General features: G+C 43.6%; 1 protein-coding gene across 15 annotated transcripts in view; it reads left to right on the top strand.

The window, feature by feature from the left end:
- Positions 1-20,930, top strand: part of Kalrn (kalirin RhoGEF kinase) — a 627,901-nt gene that overhangs the window by 580,881 nt on the left and 26,090 nt on the right. For 8 of the 15 annotated variants that reach the window (XM_076867942.2, XM_076867941.2, XM_076867939.2 and 5 more), the window contains 2 exons: positions 1,703-1,959; positions 5,374-5,497. In XM_076867942.2, the coding sequence (XP_076724057.1) occupies positions 1,703-1,959; positions 5,374-5,497 (381 nt within the window). Of the gene's footprint in view, positions 1-1,702; positions 2,784-5,373; positions 5,498-20,930 lie in introns of those variants that run through there. The other 7 variants (XM_076867955.2, XM_076867940.2, XM_076867956.1 and 4 more) reach the window with 3 other exon arrangements.

Genomic DNA, 20,930 nt, shown 5'->3' with positions numbered 1-20,930 from the left:
TAGAGTAGTTGTGGTTATGCGTAATCTAAAAGCCATGACTCCAGTGTGTGCCATCTGCAGACAGCCCTATATTTCCTCTTTCTTTTTTTTTTAATTTTTTTTAGATACACATGACAATAGAGTATATTTTGACATATTATACATACACAGAGAATAACTTATTCTAACTAGAATCCCATTCTTGTGGTTGTACATCATGAGGAGTTTCACTATGGCGTATTCATATATGAACATAGGAAAGTTATGTCTGATTCATTCTGTCTTTCCTCTTCCCATCCTCCCTCCCTTTCTTTCATTCCCCTTTGTCTAAACCACTGAACTTCTGTTCTTCCCTTCCCCCACCCCCCCCATCATGTGTTAGCATCCACATATCAGAGAGCATATTTGGCCTTTGGTTTTCTGGAATTGAGGAGCCAGCCCTTTCTAATGATGGCCTGTCTTGAGCACCTAGGGAAGCAAGTTCACAGTTCTTCACCACCCAGTGGCTGATGTGGCAAGCAGAAGTTGATCATGAATGTGTGAACGGAGAAGCCAGTCTCCACAATCCATGCTTCAGATATTACTTGAGGATAATTGTAGACCTAACCATAGAAGTAGTCTACACAGCTGGTTTGACCCTTAAAAAAGTAGTAGGAACAAGAGAGAAATGGGGAAAGCACTAGGTTAGGAATTAAGTGATCTGGTTTATATTCCACATTCTGAAACACACTTGCTTTAAAACCTCAGCAAGTTTGTTTGTCAGGCCTCCGTTTTCCCTAGAGCTCAATGAGTTTGCGAATAGGGCAGCCTACATTGATTACCTACATAGTCTGAATGTGTCAATTTATTTTCCCCAAAATTGTTAATTGATATTCCTCTTGTTAAAATTAATTCTTAATGTCCAAGTTCAATTTTGTTCATATTGACTGTACCAACCTATTTCATCATATCACCTGGAAATGACTTTGTCCCTTATAAAGATACAGCCCTTGTGAGTCATCTTGGCATTTGGTCAACCATATTGAAGAGTTTCTGGTTCCCAGCATGCTGTAAGAGGCGCAGGGCCTCCTGGAGAGGTACAGGTCTATCAAGAAGCAGCAGCCCTAGTGGAGACTCAGGTGAAAAGGTGGAATAGGCAGCACCTTCCCTGTTAATGAGGGCAGGAGGTGAGGCATTTTGTTCCCACAAGGAATTGGGCTAAGGTAGGCCATGGCATTGCCTTCAAATGGGGCAAAAGTGTATTCTTAACTCCTGTCTCAAGGAGGCTCAGAATGTAGAGCAAGGTCAGTTGATGTTTTTTCAAAAGGTAAAAAAAAATGTAGTAGCAAAGCATCTGTATTCTTTCCACAGAGGAGGATGGTGACCCCTGACCTGAGCTTTGCTCTGACCGTGCTATGCTCAGGTACTTATGTGTCCCTGGGCTAGTGCCAGGTTCTTCCTGCCATTAGCAAGAGAACACCATCAGGAAGGTTGCATACTAGGAAGGGGCTTTCAGGTTGAGGGTATTTCACACCTTTGCTTAGTCTAGGGCTGGCAGTATTTATACCTGTTCACCCTTTGCTTTACTATCTTATGAAATGTGAGAACATGTTTATGAGTATATTATTACTGAAGGAATGTTCTGCCTGCTGATGGCTTGGCCTTAGCCATGCAGTAGAGTTCAGAGCAAGCACATCTGAACCAGCCTCCTTGTGTTTGTGTCCTTTTCATCCTTGGCTTTTAGCAGAATGACTTGGGTGGCTGCAACGGGACCTCATCTATGGCCGTGATCAAAGATTACTATGCACTGAAGGAGAATGAAATCTGTGTGAGCCAAGGTGAGGTGGTCCAGGTCCTCGCCGTCAACCAGCAGAACATGTGCCTGGTGTACCAGCCTGCCAGCGACCATTCCCCCGCAGCTGAGGGCTGGGTCCCCGGCAGCATCCTGGCGCCCCTCACCAAAGCCACAGCAGCAGCAGAAAATAGCGATGGGAGCATCAAGTAAGTGCCTCGTTGGCTTCCCCGGGAAAGGAGTATGTGGATTAAAAAAAAAAAAAATTCAAACACAAAAGAACACAAAAATGCAAACACACAGTAGGGAATTACTGCTGCTTATCCTCGACAGTGCCACTGGAACCAAGGGTTAAGTGCTGGCACCTCCCGCAGCGTGCGGCATCCAGGCCGGATTGTTCTGGTTTATCTGTTGGTGGTGGTTGTGGTTTTTCTTTGCTTTTTGTTTATAATTTTCTGGGTTTTTTTCCCTCTCTCCCACCCACTCATTAAGACAAGAACCCTACTGAAACCCTAGGTGACAAAAGGCATGCCTTCCGTTGCTACATTTGACCCACCACGGGACTCACTGGACTGGACTTCTATTTATATTGTATGAAGTTACTGAGATATATATATATTTTTTTTTTGATTGACACCAAAAAATGACCTTAGCACAAATGCCAGACCTGAGTAGGTCAGAGCCCGCTGCTTCTCCCAGGAGAGAGGGGACTTTTTGGTTGTCTGTGGCAAATCCTCTGTACAGATTGTAACTTTTTAAAAAAATTTCTCCCCCTCCCCTGTCACTTTAATATATGTTCATGGTAATTTGTAAGATATTTCTTTCCTTATTTTCGTTGCGAAAACCCTTCCGAACACATTCCTGTATAAAATATTTTGCACTATTTAAAGAAACCCATATGGATGAAGTCAGGTTGTGCAATATGATGGAGAGTCACAATGTTCATCATTGTACCTGTAATGTAACTAATAATTTTAAATGTACTATTTTAAATATGTAAAATAAATTTTCACCATGAGCATGTTTTAATGAGGTTAAAGACTAGTTGACCCTTTTTCCCCCATCTCATATTCTTGAACTCTTAAATGTACAAATGATTCTCCTTTTTTTTCCCTTTCCTTTTCTATATTTTAGGAATTGGTTGAATGCATTGGCAGTTTTTTTTCTACATAAGAAGTGTCATTATCACTAAAGCTATGACCATAGCCTTCCCTTCAAAACAGCCCTTTTTGGTTTTCTCTGATTTCTAACATGAGAAATGGTGCAGATTAGATGCTGTCCAATGGGTTCCTAACAACTTGGCAACCTTGAGGTGCTGACATAAATGAATGGCTAGAGGAGAAACAGTGTTTGGCTTGCTTTTCATGCTGCACAGTCAGCCACAGAAGGGGCCCAAGGCAAACCAGTGAGGTACCTGAGCAGTGGCACCAGCCAAACCATGATGCTTTGGCCCTTCTGGATCAGGGGATAGAAGCTACTGATCACCTTGGCTTTGTCAGGTAAATGCAGATCCAACTGGAAATCTGTAGTGGCCCCTAAAACAAACTGGGCCCAATCCATTGTATTCTAAAGACACATGATTTTGGTGCCTTTTAGGAAACTCTGGGAATAAAGCTCTCAAAGCACTGACGTCCCCATTAACCAACAGCCTGGCAGAGCTAACTCTTAGTGACCTATGCCCTAGTTACCCAGGCATTAAGCACTGCTTCCTCCTCCTCACTGGGTCTCTTGGTCACTCATTCACACTTTCTATTGGAGGGAAGGGAAGAGGAGGCTCAGGCTGAGGAAAGAGAACAAATTGAAATACACACTGGTCATTTTGGTCCTTACCATCCTCTCTTGTGTGAGAATTGGTGGAGGTGGAGGAGAGAAACTGCCTAAAAATGGTGTTGGTATTTATCAGTGATGGCTACTCCCATGCTAGGACCACAGGGGTCAGAGCTGGTTGCAGTGCCTACTGGATAAATGTCACAGGAACCCTGTGTCCACATCAGTCCCCAGGCTTGTGGCCAAGAGATGGAAGCTCCCCAGAACATGATGACGAGTGCTTCTGGGAAGAAAAATTGAAATTGAGCCTGTCCTGCCACTTACACTACTCTGAGTGTTCTGAATGCTATTTTTAACATTTGTCATTTCTTACCAAGCGCACTGAGGAGCCCAGAGGGTGGTGATAAATAAGAACACTCTTCCAGGTGCACACACACATATACATACACACCATGCTGACAGCCCCAGGGGACCTTTTCAGCAAGGACCTCCCTGACTTGAGATATTCTTAGAAGGAGCCAGGGACATGGATTTGGGAGTAAAAGTTTGAGCTGAAGGTTTGCTCCATGCCTGTTCTCTCTGAGAGAACAGCTGGAGCAAGGTACTAGAACACAGGCCATCTAGAGAGCCTGCCCAGCCAGGAGGTCCAGGCAAGCTCTGGCCTTCTAAAGGAACTCACTGTGCCAAAAGACCTAGGAACCTGACTGTGATTGCATTTTCCTCTTCAGGTTAATTGTTGAGCCTGTGTGTTAGGTGATGAATTATTTTTGGAACACCTCCCTTGGGACATCCTGGCATATAAGGAGTGTCAAGGAGATGCTCTGTGTTTTGGAGTACCTTCCTTCCCCCTAAATCTCACCTATCCCTCCCCCTTAATGAAGATTCTCTTCCCCATGTTTGACAGGAAGACACTGAAGGGATACCAAGCCTCACTTAACTGCAGACAATGAACGGAACTTCACCCAAACCCTGTGCCCACACGCAAAATTGATGCTGCCTGCTCAGGGTCTCTGATGCTGTTTTTGCCTTGACTTTTGCTGTCTTTGCCTTTAAGTCTGATAGATGTGGAACTCTAGAACTCTGCTCCAACCTTCCCTTTATAGCATCTCTGAAGAAGGAGCTCCCAAACTCCTGGTGGGAAACAAAGAAGTTAGAAAGGCATGAAAAGGCACTGCCACTGTCATCTCCCTGGGAGCACATGTTGGGTCTTGTCTCAGCAGGGAAACTAGAGGACCTATATTCACAAACATTGAGTGATACAGAGAATAGTCCAAAACCCTTTGTCCTAAAGTACCCAGATACATGAGTCCTGCTCAACCACTTATTAAGTCAGCTGCCCCAGAAATCCTGTCTGTTCTACAGTATTTGGGAGTGGCCATACCCAAACATAAATAATAAGATGGAAACCTCAAAATCATCCTTTTGGTTCATTATATCTAGGCCTGGGAAACTGTCAGTGGCTCATGCACAATAGAATACACTTCCTTTGACTTCCCTATTCCACTCCGACTCATTGCTTCCCATCCACCCTGCCCTCATGAGAAGAACTCAGTCCTAGAAGCCTCCATCAGATGATCTGCAAACCTCCCAGGGAACTTTAATGATCCAGTCCTCATGTTTTCTCCACATACTGTAATCACTCTTGTACATCCCTCAGGAGGGGTCAAAGTTCATCCTTGCTCACTTCCAGTGGGAGATGAGATTAGCCACCAGCCACTACCTGGCGTGCAGGATTGGGGCCTTGGAAGCCAGGGCTGGACTGGAGCACCTCACCTGACTCAGTGGCGGTGAGCCCGCCCACCGCCTCACTCTGCCCCAACCTGCCGTTTTGACTGGTGCATTTTTTGGTACAACAGGAAGTCATGTTCATGGCATACTCTACGCATGAGAAAGCGGGCAGAAGTGGAGAACACGGGTAAAAATGAAGCCACAGGGCCTCGTAAACCCAAGGATATTCTGGGCAACAAAGTCTCTGTTAAAGTGAGTAAGGTATTCCAGAGCTGTGTCCCTCTCATCTACTCCCACCCCGCAGCATTCTCACAAGGCAATTGGGGTGGATGGGGATTTTTATTTTTTATTTATTTATTTTTGTGGGGCCCAGTGTCGGGACCAGAGGGGAAGTAGTTTAGCAGGATTTTGCATGCAAGATCAATTTATTTTTCATTTTTTATTTCTCCTGGCAACTTCAATTCAAGTAAGTACTTCTTTTGTTTTCTTTTATACTTTTCTTTTTATACTATGCAGATGTTTTAAAGCAAAATTATCTGCAGCATTATTCTCTTAGAAATGCAAGATGCTTCGTTCATATTAAATTTCTCAAAGCTGCCCATTCAGTATCCTAGGTTTGGGAATACATGCAGGTTAAAGGGATTAGGGATGCCCTCTAAACCCCTAACTCAGTGAAAGGCTGAAGTTGGGAGTTTAAGGGCCACTGTGTCCTTGGTATAGTTTTATTTCTTTTCCCCAGGGTTCAGACAACATCACCTTTAAGCATTTTACTTGCCTCCCCGAATGCACAGGCAGAGAGGCACATTGGTAAAGCTCGAGTTATTGCTTTGTAATAATCCATCTATCACTTTGAAATCACAGGTCCTGAGTTTAGCTGACCCTTGTTTTCCCCAACAATATAATATCCATTGTGTAAATTGAGCCCTCTAAAAAGACCTTCCTCTGGACAATGGAAATTCCACACTCATTGATTTTGTGAAAATGTGTCATTGTCGGCCTGGCAATTGGTTTGCCCCCTTAAGCAGAGTAACAGCAACTAATACCCATTCTAACATCCTTCTTGGGGAAAAGAAATTGTGTGCTTTCCTTGGCCCCCATCTGAGAAGTCCAGCCTCACAGGAGAGGACAGTTGAAATTCCACAGCACTCATGCTTCATTCAGCCGCTTCCATTGCTCTTTCCTGTGAGATAAGCAGCTGTCCACAGTGCCAGCCTCCTCTCCCTTAAAAGAGCATGCTGCTGCCCTGGTGACTCATGCCCCCATCTTCAAGGCACTTGGTTGTTTCTCTGCCCAGTTTTCCATCACCCATGCTTCTCTGAATTTCTCCTCTCTCCTAGCCAAAGCTACCTGCATTCTAACTGTGTTCTCTTTCTTCCCCCTTCCTCATGCTGCCAACCAAGGAGACGAACAGTTCCGAGGAGTCAGAGTGTGATGATCTTGACCCTAATACTAGCATGGAGGTAGAAGCAGCTATGTTGTCCTATTTCCTACCATGATTGCCTTTTTTTGATTTTTGTTCTGTAACAGTGACCTTGCTAAAGTGGCCAGCCATTCAAGGATAAATTTCGATGTTAGGGCACCTCCCGGTGTCCCCTCCCAACTAAAACAGCAACAACAGCAGCAACAAAAACTGAATTCAGTTCTATTTTGGTAGAAAAACTCTTATCTTATTTTTTTTTAAATTACCTAAGTGTGTAGTTCTCTTGAATGCTTGCTTAATATTTTCTTCTTTGGCAGATTTAGCATTGTGTTGAAAATATTCAACCTCATTATTTGAATCAGAACTCTTTTTTTTTTTTTCATGGAAAAACAGCACTGTAAATAGTGGCTTTGTTTCTCCTTTTTGTTCACTCCTACACCCCTTTTGGACTTATTCTTTTTCCCCTTTACCTTCTTCCTCTTGTCCTTCTGCTGGAATTTATTCCTCCTTCAATGCTCCAGAAAAGTCAAGGTTTAAGTGTGGTTTTGCAGGTGATTTGGCTCCTGGTCACTACATGTAACAAGTTGGTCACAAATGAGGTGTGATAAGAGCAACTTGGGGGCACACTTTTGCCCCATCCCTGGGGTCCATGGGCAGTGTCTATATCATCACATGAAGGAAAAGAAGCCTGGGGATGGCCTTCCTCCCAGAGCGTGGGCAGAGATCTCTCTGGAGATTGTGAGAGTGGAACACCACATGCGGGACCTTTTCTGCTCTCCAGGTTTACAGGGCTGAGGGAGATGAGCCTGTGCTTCTGCCAACAGGAACATTCACTTCCGACTCCTTCTAGTCCATGGGGTTATAGAAACAATGGCTCTTCCACAGTTTGCACTGAAATACAATCATCACAAATTCACAAACCACAGAGAATTAGATCGAGTGTCGAGCTGGCTGTCCTTGTCACGTTGTCTTTCAGAGTAGATGGCAATGCTTTTTTCCAAATCTATATCCTCATTCCCAATACCAGATAAAAGTTCCAAGATTTCCTGTAAATGCAAAATAGGGAATGTTTTTCAAAAAGCTTTTCCTTTATATAGCCCTAAGCTTTTCATTTAACTGTATGAGATGTGATAGGACCTTAAATTATTATTCTTAAATTTAATTTAACCTAATCTCAAAGAAGTCTGCCATATTCTTGACAACCCCCACAAAACCTGAGAGAGCCCATAAGGCCTGAGATGGTAAACCAGCTGTGGAAGAAGCCAACTGTGTGGAAACAGACCAGAGACAAATGGTGGAAAATGGGATTTCTTCCAGAATAAAATAGTCCCCTGTGGATGTGAGCATTGCCACTGAGCTAAATCCAGCAGGTGGGGTCAATACAGCGCTCCACTGTGGGAGGAAGTGGGTGTGGCCATTGTAGCCTAAATGTATCTTAGAGAATAAGGAAGCTGAGGGAAAATTCTGTCCCTACTTTCCTTGCATTTTATAGGATAGGCGCCAGCATCTGTGGGTTAGGCAACTGTCAACTTGTAGATGCCAGTGGCACTTTATCTCCAGGCCAGGTGTTTCTGGCATGTGTCAAAGATACCAGCTGCAAGCAGGGTGGGCTAGTGAGACAGAGGGGGAAAGCCAAATATCCGTGTTCCAGAAGGCAGTTTGGGACCTTGTCCAGCTCTGGTGGCTTAGAGGGACAAACATGACTTTCCCACTCTCTGAAGGAAGAGATGGGTGCAGAGGGCCGTGCGACCAGGTGAGTAGCACCCACTGAAAAAGTTAACCCATGTAATCAGATGCTATGTTCTACATCTAGGTGAGAAAAATGCACAGGTACACACATGCATACCTTAGTGCTGCCTTGCCAATTGAACATGTTTTTAAGGTTTTTATTCATGGAGGCTGATGGCCCTTTTGAGAGCTGAGGTGGCTCCCTTGTAGGTGTTACTAGGTGCATAAACAAACACATTATGATGTATGTGTGGAAAAGAGAAAAGCCAAAAATTGTGTTGATGCATGTCCAAAAAACGTTCTTCAAATACAATGGTCAAGGCACAAAGTTTCTTTTAGACAGAAATTTCAGTTAACTCAAACCCTTAAGGGGCATGTGATCTGAAGCTGCAAACATCCTGGTTAATGTTTCTGTAGTAGTCATGCTTGTAGCTCTGGCACATTCCATGTAGATCCTCCTAAGCTTCAGTGTGCTCTTCTGAATATGTTACCATCTTGAAATTAACTCTGGGCATATGAGCAGCCAGGGAAAAACCAGCTTTATGGCACTGCTAGTTTGGTATTTTCAGACACAAATAACAAACTGGATGTGGGAAATTAACCTGTTTTGTTTGTCATGGCTTGAAAATTTCTGAAGGGATATGCAAGTGGAACTTTATGGCAACAAACATGGTAGATGAAAAAATGACCAAGGGGACATAGTAAAGACCAACTTGGAGTACAGGTGGACAGGCCACCTCTTGAAGTCTTCTTGCTGTTAAAGCGATCACTTAGGACCTCATTCCCAGAGCCAGGCTGGCCCTGACCTCACCCTTGTCTTCTGAACATGACATTGCAATAGGTGTTGGCTCTGGGAGCAGGTCCTATGCTCTTGCTGGGCTGAACTACAGCCTCCTCTGTTACTGGAACCCTGGCTGTCAATCTGGCATTGTGTACCCATGCGTTTGCTCAGCACCAGGTCTCCAGATGTTAAATCCTGCCCTGCTGACTGACTACCCTTGACCTGGTTTCATCATGTTCCTTCCAGTCCCAGCTGTGGACAGGCTCATCTCCTGCCTCCATGGGAATGATGTCACCAAAGCATTCTTTACTTTCTCTCAAATGGTGAACTGAAGGGTCTACTTAAGGCACAGTTTCCTGGGGATTTTGCTTACCCGCTGGGTGCCTGCCACCCCAAGGCTGGCATATGTCTCTAACCACCCTAGTATTTGGAGGAGCTAATAGGCACATCCTTGAAGGCTAATTAAGAGAGAAATATAGCATGTTGAGTCTTAGGAATCTGATTGACAAAAGACACCCTATTATGGAAAGGGAGCAATTAGCTCTGCTCTTTTCCTCCTCTTCCTTCCCTTGCAGAGACAGCTTATGGATTCTCAAGCCCAGCCCCACTCACCAGCCATTGCAAGGTTGGCTCTAGGTCCATGTGGTTCCCTGGTGGCCTGGTCCCCTGTCCTTCTGTGACTATCCTTATCGAGAACAGATCTCAAAATGATGACCATCTGTCTCTAGAGCTTTTCCTTGCACAGATAAAACTTTGAGAGTGAGAGTAAAGGGGAGTATCACATATGAGAGAAATGTTTCTACATGGAAGAAGAGTCCAATCAGTGGGAATCAAACACTAGGACACCTTGGGAACAAGTTAATTCATTTTTTTCCTGGTACGGGTTGGACTGCTGATTTCCATTTCCTGGTGCCAGCTTCTCAGGCCTGCCTCTGCCATCATGTCTGTGCTGACACTCAAGGCTGGAGCCAGTGCTTGCGTGTCCAGGTCGGCATCTGCCCTCACGCAGCCCTCCCCTGTCTCTAAGGAACCTAAATCCTTTCTGCACTGTACTGAGTTTCCCTTAGGACCCAGGCAAGGCTGGTTGTTCCCACATCCATACACCATGGAAACATTTTTTTGAGGACTGTCAATTCTTGCATTTTGACACCTAACTTCTCAACCCCAGCATTGCCACCTGGACAATGGGAAAGGCCAGGGTCAACCTCCAGGCTTAGACCTTTGTCTTCAAGAATGTAGAATCTCAGCCCAGCATTTACATCAAACCCAATTAAATGCTTGCATGTTTATTTTTTAAAATCTCAATTCTACTTTTAGAAGAGAAGCTCAGTCCACTAGAATAAGAAATTTTAAGGATTCCAAGAAGACTCCATGTCTGCCCCAGCTTTTCAGTAGTGCCAGCCTCATTCATGACACAGAACAAGTGCAGACATTTTTCCCCAGGGGCCCCATGCCAGCTGCCGGGTATTTAGCTCAGGAATTAAGAACAGATCTTGGAAAGGGCTCTGAAAGACAAGCAAAAGACAAGCACTTGGAAGTTGAAGTTAATTTTGGAGGAAATTTCCAATCAGAGTAAGAAGCAGATTTTCAGAATCAACAGAACCTTTGACACTTTTAGTTAACTCCATCCCTCTTCATTTATTTTTACTGTTGTAAATCATATACAATGTAAAGTTGAGCATTTCAACTACTGATTAAGTGTATAGTCTGGTGGCATTAAGTGCCTTCACAATGTATGTCCATCCATTTCCAGAACTTTTTTATCATCCCAAATGTACTGTGTGCCCACTAAACATTAACTCCCTCCTCTCATCTGTCCCCACAGCCCCTTCCATTAAAAGGGGGGGGGGGACTGTGCACAGGAAATTATAACTTTCTGTTAGAAAACTAGAAGGTGGCTGATGCACATCTGTAATCCCAGCATCTTAGGAGATCGAGGCGGGAGGATTGCAAGTTCAAGATCAGCTTCAGCAACCTAACCATATGCTTGACTCATAACAAAAATCCCCTGTACTACAAATTTTAAAAAGAAAAAGAGAAAGAAAAAATAAAACTAGAAGGTGCCCTGAGGCAGCTTCTGGTTTTCCCTGGTCATTACTCTTCCCCTCTCTCCCTACCACACACCATCCTGTAGCAGCCTGGCACACCCCATCTCCAGGTGGCTTTTAATCTAAAACACAGATCCTGGCAGAGGAGAAGACCTCCCTTCTAGTGCCAATTTTTCTGTGAGAATATTTAATTGAGTTTTCCAGCTCAACAAAGAAAAATATCATTTCTGGCCATCCTGGCTTTCCAAGGCTCAAGTAGAACTTAAATGAAAGTCACATAAAAACAGGATCACATGGAAAGGGAGTCAGAAATTTTGGATTCTGGCATGGATAGTGCCAGCGGCGTGAGCTGTGGCCAGCAACCCTCCCTGAGCCTCAGGTTTCTCTGGGCAGCTACACAGGTCAAGCATACAGCATGTGCAGCTCTTTTGAACACTGAAGATATAAGGTGTGGCACCAAAGGACTTTGCTCTGGAGCACAACGGCCTCAGAAAGCAAGGAAACTGCGACAGAATAGGAGCTAGAAGATTCAGTGCCTTGCATTTTCAGGGACTGTGAAAAGAATGACCTGGGCAGATTTTCTAACTGGAGTTGGGTCTGGGGAGGGTATGAGTAGCCAGTGCTGAACCTTCTTTCCTTCACCAAATCCACAATTAGCAGTGCCCCGTCTGTAAAGAGCCAATCTTTTGCTCCCACCTCAGCTGCTCTGGCCTCCTTGTCCCAGATTCAGAGCTTCAAAATAACCTGGCCAGACAGATTGAAGGAAATTTTTACACCCCTCATCAGGTGACCCACCTCCTGGCATTGCCAGACTGTTTCCACCAATGCCTGTTTCTGTATTTCATCTAAAGTATTTTTTTAACAGAAAGAACCCTTTGGAGGAAAAGCGAAGCATTGCATTCCTCTCATTTTGACAAAATATTTTCTTTGTAATGGATCTGATGGGTTTGGCTTGGAGACTCTCTTCCTGCCCAGCTTTGCTCTGACTCTCTGTGCAGACTGATTTATATGCTGCCGTGAGAGAGGGAGCTAGCTGCACTGGCCTGTCCCTCGTCTGGAGAATCAGAAGACCATCCACTGCATGTCCCCATCTGTTATGTTTTCTATTCCTCACATCTACCCTGTGAAATCAGTAGGGTGGCACTTCCTACCTTCCTAGAGGAAACAGGTTCACGGGGTCAAGGTCACAAACCGGTTAAAGAGCAGGTCTTGCAAGCTCTTTAGCACATTGAGAGCCCCAGCCTGGCTTGCCATAGGAGGAAGCTGCACTCCAAGGCTTGGGCCCTCGCTCTTGCACGTCTACTTGTAGGAGGAGAATTTCTACCTCAACAACTTTTTGAATCCCTTGACTGTTGGGGTGATTACTGGGCCTCATACACGCCCTTTCCCAGTGACTCAGGAGACCAGCCACAGCAGCCAAGAAAGGAAGTTCCGTTGCCTGGTGGCAACGTCTGAATTGGTTTCTCACGCCAGCACTCCCATTCAGCCTGCTTCAGGCATGCGTGTCCTGCGGACCTTCACCCTAGTCTCAAGGCCTGGCCCCTGTCATTGATGTTATACACCACTTACAAGATGACAGGTACCATTGGCTCAGGAGAAGTTGCTGTTGGAACCTGCTATTGGAGAAGAGGTCACCATGCTCCATTCTCGCCCTCGTGCTTTGGTTTGGCCAGGTTGAAACCAGGAACAGACAAATCTCCAAATCAGAAGTCATACCGATGTGTTGAGAAATTTTTATTTTATATGTTTGCCCTGCTGGGTATTAAACCCAGGGCCTCCTCACGGTCCTAAGCATGCAGTCTACCACTGAGCTACATCCCCAGCCCAGAAAGTGGTTGGTTTTGGGTTCGTTTGTTTTTCTTTTTTTCTTTCTTTCTTTTTCGTTTTTCGTTTTCTTTTTCTTTTTTTTTTTTTTTTTTGCCAAATCTTATCTAAAATCCCTTTTTCCTACTCTGCATAGATTCCCATGAAACAAGCAAACAGGGAATAGAGAGGTAGTCAGAAATGTTGGTTCTGCAGCTGAGTTGGTTCAGGACATTTGGTCTGAGTTTCTTTGGACCATTTTTGTTTCTTTAGCATCATCAGTATGTAGTTTGAACTCAGTTTTGTGACTGGGTGATGCAGGATTTGGCAGAAATGGGTGTCAGGATATTTCTCTACTGGAATCAGTTGATAACTGATTTTCTAGATGGAATTTCTCCCTCACCCTTGGACATTGACTAGACTTAAGTTTTCCTCAGTTTATGTTACTCAGTGCTGGTTGATTTTTACCTGCAACATTTCCTCTTACCTGGCAGCTATTCCGTTTTGAAGAAAAATCAAAATGATTGGATTTCTCACCAGAAAGAAGAAACTAAGTTACTGATGGGCTACATTGTAGGTGGTTCTTATTTCCAGGCTCGGAGGAAGCCCTACTATCTATCGCCCTCTGCTGTTCAAATAAACCAGATTCCTGAGCAGTCCTCTCCCTTGTGTGCCTGCTGCCTCCTCTTGGACTTAGCCCAGCATTTTCCGCTGCATCTCCCGGACAGACAGCATGCATTTTTCTTTTTTTTTTTTTTTTTTAACATGAACCACATCAGGTTCCCTCCACAGCCACTTCTCATTGTTCAGATTCCAGTTCACTACCCCTTACTTGCTACCATTTTACATTGACTCTCCACCTGTTTCTAAGGAAGGAAAACATTCAATTTCAAGAAAAGTGTGAGGCTTATAATTAGCACTACAGGTCCATATGCACACCAACAATGGTCACTAGACAGGTGGCTAGAGGTGGCTAGGAGACCCGTTCATTAATTGACCTCAGTTAATTTGATTCAACAAATACTTGATCTTCTGCTAAGTGAAAGATACTGTGTTAAACACTGTGACTGATGGTACATAACATGTGAATGAAGGGGTTACTGTCTTCCAAGTCTGCCCAAATCTGATAGGGCAAGATGTTAGGATACCTGCAGCTCAGGAGCAGAACCCAAGAAATATGAAGAGACAGAAAGATCACTATTGGCTGGATCTTAGAGAATGACCAATAGGATTCCTGGGAAAGTCACATTCTCAGTTCAAGAAGATGGGAAAACATTTCAAGTTCATGGCAAGACATTTTCTCAGCCCCAAATTAGAATCTTACCACTTTAAATTTTCATTGATTTGACAAATATAGAATATTTATGTGCCAGGGTTTGTGCTAGGCTTGGAGGCAATAATAGTGAACAAAACCATGATGATCCCTGTCCTCACGGGCCTTGTAGTGTGTAGAGAGCCATAGACAACATAGGCAAGTTGGCCACTGTGGGAGAAGCGTGTCATGACCCTCTCTAGGTCATACTCTGATTTGCTTCAAGGTAGAAAGAGAAAAATGAGGAATCTTCTGTCACATAATCCAGAGTCAGAATTAGAAAACACATTAGTGACTAGACAGGGTGGTCCACATGACTTGCGAGTCTGAGGCAGGAAGATCACAAGTTCAAGGCCAACCTCAGCAAAATTTTAAAATATATAAATATATACTTTTAAAAAGTATATATTTAGAAAAGGATTGGGGATGTAGCTCAGGGGTACCCCTGGATTCAATCCCCAGGACTGCCAAAGGGGGAAAAAAATTAGGATGTATCTTGCCCAAGTTCTTTGGCCTTGCTGGGGAAGTTTAACAAGGAGAAATGGAAAGAGGTAGAATAGAGAGGCAGGGAGCAAAACTAAGCAGGTAAGCCTCTGACATCAACGACAAAGCTCCACAGGCTTTTCCCAAGCCTCTCCTGCTGCACTGAACTGCCATGAAAAGAGCCCTGGGCTCTTGGGTGCTCTCCAGTCTATCCCTCTATCACCTCCAAGGATCTTCGGCTTCATTTTCCTGATTCATCTGAGAAATGGGGAGAAATATCACTGACTCTGCACTTCGTTCAGGGTTTTGGAGGCACTTGTGAGTAGCTTATGCCAACTATATAAGGCCACACAAATCAGTAATGTCATTACCATTATCAACAACACCCTGTACTGAGTTGGACTCGCCTCCCCTGGGCCAGCCAAGAAGCGGAGGAACAAAGACTGATGTCTTCCACAAGACCCTTCCTGATGGAGACCCTGCAGTTAAGCCTATCTCCCCATCACCCCCACTAATGTCTACACTCAAACTAGGAATATTTGCTTCTTAAACTGTGTATTCAATATTATGCATAACACAGTTGGGATTATGTGATGAGAAAAAGGAATAGGACAAATTTTTTAAGCTGCAGTTTTTGTTTTTCGTTTTTTGTTTTTGGTATTGTTTTGTTTTGATATTGGAAATTGAATTGAGGAGTGCTCTACCACTGAGCTACATCCCTAGTCCTCTTTCCAGGGTCTCACTAAGTTTCCCAAACTAGCTTTGAACTTGCAATCCTCCTGCCACAGTCTTCCAAGTCGCTGGTGAGGTGTTTTTTGTTTTTTGGTTTTTTTTTTTTTTTAAGAAGTTAAAAACCTGCCAGTCCAGGTTTTTGGAGCCCTACTTAGAATTTTGTAAGGGTGGAAGTGTAGTTCAATGGTAGAGTGCTTGCCTGGCATACAGGAAGGCCCTGAGTTCCATCCTCAGTATCACCAAAAAAAAAAAAAGAGAGAGAGAGAGAGAGAGAAGTAAGATATATTAACCTGCTACTTGTCCCTTTGTCACTTGTCTCCTCTGTGAGACTCCTGGCATAGACTCAATGGCTTGCTCCCTGTGGATCCCCATTCTGATGGGAAATACAAAGTTACTGGTTCTAAGTTGTTTCCACCCTAGAGTCCTATGATTGAGCAAGGGTGGAATGGGAGAGTTTAGAGCTCCATGTTTGTTGAAGGCTGGTCATTAATAGCCGTTGGGCACTGCGTCAAATGCAGATGCCATTTAATTTCATCTTCCCCAGGAGACGGTTGGCTGTTGAGGATAAACATGTCCTTGCCTGCTACCACTACATAATTAAGGGTCAGCTCAGTAATTTTCTTTTTAACCAGGGATTTATCCCAGGGGTGTGTAACCACTGAGCAATATCCCAAGTCCCACCCCCCTTTTTAATTTTTAATACCTTTATTTTGTTTATTTATTTTTATATGGTGCTGAGGACAGAACCCAGTGCCTCACATGTGCGAGGCAAGCGCTCTACCGCTGAATCACAACCCCAGCCCCCACCCCCAATCCCTTTTTGTATTTTATTTAGACAGGGTCTTGCTGCTTAAGGCTTCACTAAGTTGCTGAAGCTGGCTTTGAACTTGGATCCTCCTGCCTCAGCCTCTAAGCTTCTGGGATTATAGGCGTGTGCCACCGTGTCCAGCAGCTCAGTAACTTTTCATCAAACAAATTGAGTCCTTATGTCAAACAACCCTTCCATGTTGGCATTATTTGCCCCAATTTACAGATAAGACTGAGGCCCATGTTGCTTAAAATGTTGTCCAAGACAAGAAGTGTATGTGGCCTTGGGTCTGGACATTGTGCCCTGTCTGATCCCAGAGTCCACACTCTGCTGCACGGCAAGGGCTAAGAGCCTCCTCCCTGAGAGGTGACGGGTTGAATTTTTTTTTAAATCATTTTCCAAAAAGTTTGCATCCATCTGCGTTTAAAAACAGGCTCTAATCAAATCTAATTAGTCGGGGCTGGGAATGTGGCTCAAGCGGTAGCGCACGCCTAGCATGCATGCGGCCCGGGTTCGATCCTCAGCACCACAGACAAACAAAGATGTTGTGTCCACTGAAAACTAAAAAAAATAAAATAAATAAATATTAAAATTAAAAAAAGAATATCTAATTAGTCATTTACCCAGAGGTAATTATTTTTATTTTATATAACTTTTGGTCCTCTTTTGAGATTTTATTTATGAACCAGTGCTAAATGCTTGGGAGAACTGAAGTGAGGTCCAAAGTTAACTTTCCATCCACCAACATGTATTAAATGCCTAATGTATGGCAGATTCTGAGTCCTGTCCTTGAGGAGCTTACAGTCTAATGGGGAAAACTTCACCTTTTTTTCCTTTAAAATTTTTATGAAGTTGAAACATGTTGACTAGAGAATATTTGGAAAGTCCAGGTAAGAAAGGAAAGGGGAAAAGTCACCCAAAATTCAGATAATGTTTTATAAATCCTGGGAGCAGGGTCTGTGTCTTAGTATTTCTGTTTCCGCAAAACTGTTTACAGGTCTTAGAGCAGAACAGTCAATACGAGTTCTGTGTGTGTGTATGTGTGTGTGTGTGTGTTTACACATAAACACTTATATACATACATGTATAAATATATGTATATTTGTATATTCATACGTGTGTGTGTATATATATATATATATATATATATATATGAATATTTGCAGTACTGGGGATAGAACTCAGGGGCACTTTACCACTGAGCTACATCGTTGGTCCTTTTTTTTATTTTGAAACAGGGTCTCACTAAGTTGCTAAAACTAGCCTCAAACTTGTGATCCTTCTGCATCAGCCTCCTGAGTAGCTAGCATTACAGGCATGTGCCACGTGCCTGGCCAGTCAATATTTTTTGAGTAGAAAGAAAGCTACCCTGAATCCCCCAACTGGAGATAACCACTGCTAACATTTAGAAAGTATTCTTAGGCTCAGCTAAGTATGGTGGCACACACTTACAAATCTGCTGCTCTCCAGGCTGAGGCAGGAGAATCACAAGCTCGAGGCCAGCCTCAGCAATTTTGTGAGATCCTATCTCAAAATAAAAGAGGCTCGGGATGTAGCTCAGTGGTAGAGTACCCTGCGTTCAATCCCCAGTACTAGGAATGGGGTGGGGGGAACCATTCTTAGCCTCCTTTTCTTTCACATCAAATGACTCACCTGGATATGATTGCCTAATCCAGGTTGATAAATATATGGTCTCTTTAGTGCCCCCTACAGGTGCTGCAAGTGCTGCTTACCTGTTTATTGATCGTTGACCCAACTGGTCAATTGGAGCAATCTTTTACATCCTTCCCCCTGCATAGCCTAGAATCTTCACACAAAGAAGGGTCTCTTAGGTATGAAAAGAGCAGTAGCTTTTACCAAATGCCCCCAACATGCACCCCCCACCACAGCGCATGAAAGTTTCAGGAGCTGGAAGTTGATTTATCATAGATCAGTTATTTGGATAGAGGGGAACTCAAACCAGGCTGTGTGTTGATTCATTTGAAAGTTCCTGAAGGATCGTTCAAAACTCCAGATGTCTAGGCCCCACTTGACACCAATTAAAACAGAATCTCTTGGCATGAGGCCCAGACATTGGTGTTTTTGTGCTTTTAAAGCTGCCCTGGTCAGGAATTGGGAACCATGGATTTAAAGGAAGGTTGGGCAGTGACCTTTTGAGACTAGCAGAGTAGTGCACTGTGGTGGCCAGCAAGGGCACACTTCAACCCCAGAACTTGGCATCACTAGGGTTTTCTGCAGCCCACTTCATGAAAAACTTGAGTGATATAAGTGGGAAATTGGTTTGCAAAGGGAAACGCAAAGAAGTAAATAACATCTGTGTTCCAAAGGGCTTATGTAAGGAAAATACACAGAGAAACCATGGATGTACACATAAGGCAGGGACAGATGGAGGGAGATAAGTGTGAAGCCTCACTTGGGCTCTTCTGGAAGGCACATGAGTTTTGGGGGCTTCATTATGAAGGAAAGAATTCTCCAAGGTAAACTGTAAGAGATAAGCTTCTTTATCTTAGCAAAAAGAAAATGCTAAGAATAAATTGATCTTGAGAGCCTACAAAATGGGAGAAAATCCTTGCCACCTGAACCTCAGATAGAGCATCAATCTCCAAGATAATATTTAAAAACTCAAAAATCTTAATACCAAAAAAAAAAAAACCAAGCAAACAACAAATAACCCAATCAGTAAATGAGCAAAGGGACTGAACAGACATTTCACAGAAAAAGAAATATGAATGGTCAACAAATATATGAAAAAATGTTCATCATCTCTCTCTAGCAATTAGAGAAATGTAAATTAAAACTACACTGAGATTTAATCTCACTCCAGTCAGAATGGCAATTATCAAGAATATAAATAACAATAAATGTTGGCAAGGATGTGGGGGAAAAGGAACACTCATACATTACTGGTGGGACTGAAAATTGGTGCAACCACTATGGAGAGCAGTATGGAGATTCCTCAGAAAACTTGAAATGGAGTCACCATTTGACCCAGTTATCCCACTCCTCGGAATATACCCAAAGGACTTAAAATCAGCATACTACAGTGACGTGGCCACATCAATGTTTATAGTAGCTCAATTCACAATAGCTAAGCTATGGAACCAACTCAGGTGCCCATGAATGGATAAAGAAAAATGTGGTATATGATATACAATGGAACATTACTCAGCCATAAAGAAGAATGAAATTGTGGCATTTGCCAGTAAATGCATGGAACTGGAGACTATATTAAGTGAAATAAGCTAATCCCCACAAAACCAAAAACCAAATATTCTTCCTAATATGTGGATGCTGACACACAATGGGGCTGAGGGAAAGAATATAAAGTCACTTGCTTAGACTAAGGAGAAAGAAGGGAAGGGGGAGGGGATAGGAAAAGGAAAGACAGTAGAATGAATTGGACATAGCTTTTCTATGTTCATATATGAATACACAACCAGTGTAACTCCACATCATGTACAACCCCAAGAATGGGAATTTATACCTCATATATGTATAATACATCAAAATCCAATCTACTGAGATGTATAATTAAAAAGAACAAATAAAAATATTCTTAAAAAATAATTGATCTTTATTTGAACAGGTAAAGTACTTGTTATTTGCCAAGCATTGTGCTGAGCACTTAATATACATGATTTCATTTAATCTTTGTGATAACATTGTACTAGGTACTATTTATCCTCGCTTTAGAGTGGAGGAAGTGGAAGCTAGTCAGTGTTAAGTTATGATCGTACAACCACATGAAATGAAACAGGCAACCCCAGCCTCGTGGACTCTAAAGTCAGTGCTTCACCACGCCAGGCATTATGACCTGAACCTGCACTTGCATGATTAGAGGTAATACAAAGATGGGGTCCCCATCCTCTCAAGAAGGGGTAACTTTCCAGAATGGCTAGTCAGCTAGAACATTCTCCCTTCTGTGGAAGATCAGGTTGCCCGAGGCAGGCATCTTGGTGTATACAAGAGCTCTAGCAGTTTCTCCCCCTACGTGGGACTAGCAAGTCACTCAGTGAGCCATTTGCTCACCCAGGCATTGCAAAGGGTCAGAAGGGTTAGGTCAGTTGTTTTCAGGTTACCCTGTGGAGGCCTGTGCTGTTAAGAGGCTGTTCTGGGACAGGATGGGCAGACTGGGCCTCTCTTTTCCCCTTCAACCAGAGAAGATCTGCATTTAGCTGCTTGGAGGGAAGTTCCCCCTGCTTGGAGGTTGGGAGGGGTGGAGGGAGGACCTTTGCCCAGGAAATCACTGAGTGAGTTCATTTCAGTGACCCGTGCAGCTTGACAGGTCTTAGGTACTCTGTTTTTGGAATTTTGCTGGAAGAATCGATACCTTGATTGCCTCAGCAAATACTGAAGGGAGGAAGGCCACTGAGGAGCGGGCAGCTAGCCAAATTCCAAAGGACCATAAACCTGCCTGTCCAACCCAATTACCAGGAGAGTAGCATAAGTGCCCTCATTGTTGAGGAGGGGTCTATCACTGTGACAGCAGTACATCATAGCAAGGGACAGGCTAGGCTCCAGGCTGCATCTCCCTGAATGGTGACTTTCTTTTTAACTTTCTAGAGTAAAA

This window comes from Callospermophilus lateralis, chromosome 10, assembly GCF_048772815.1.
Source record: "Callospermophilus lateralis isolate mCalLat2 chromosome 10, mCalLat2.hap1, whole genome shotgun sequence".
Lineage (NCBI taxonomy): Eukaryota > Metazoa > Chordata > Mammalia > Rodentia > Sciuridae > Callospermophilus > Callospermophilus lateralis.
Note: the sequence above shows the minus strand (reverse complement) of the source record. Positions and strands in the feature narration are given on the sequence as shown.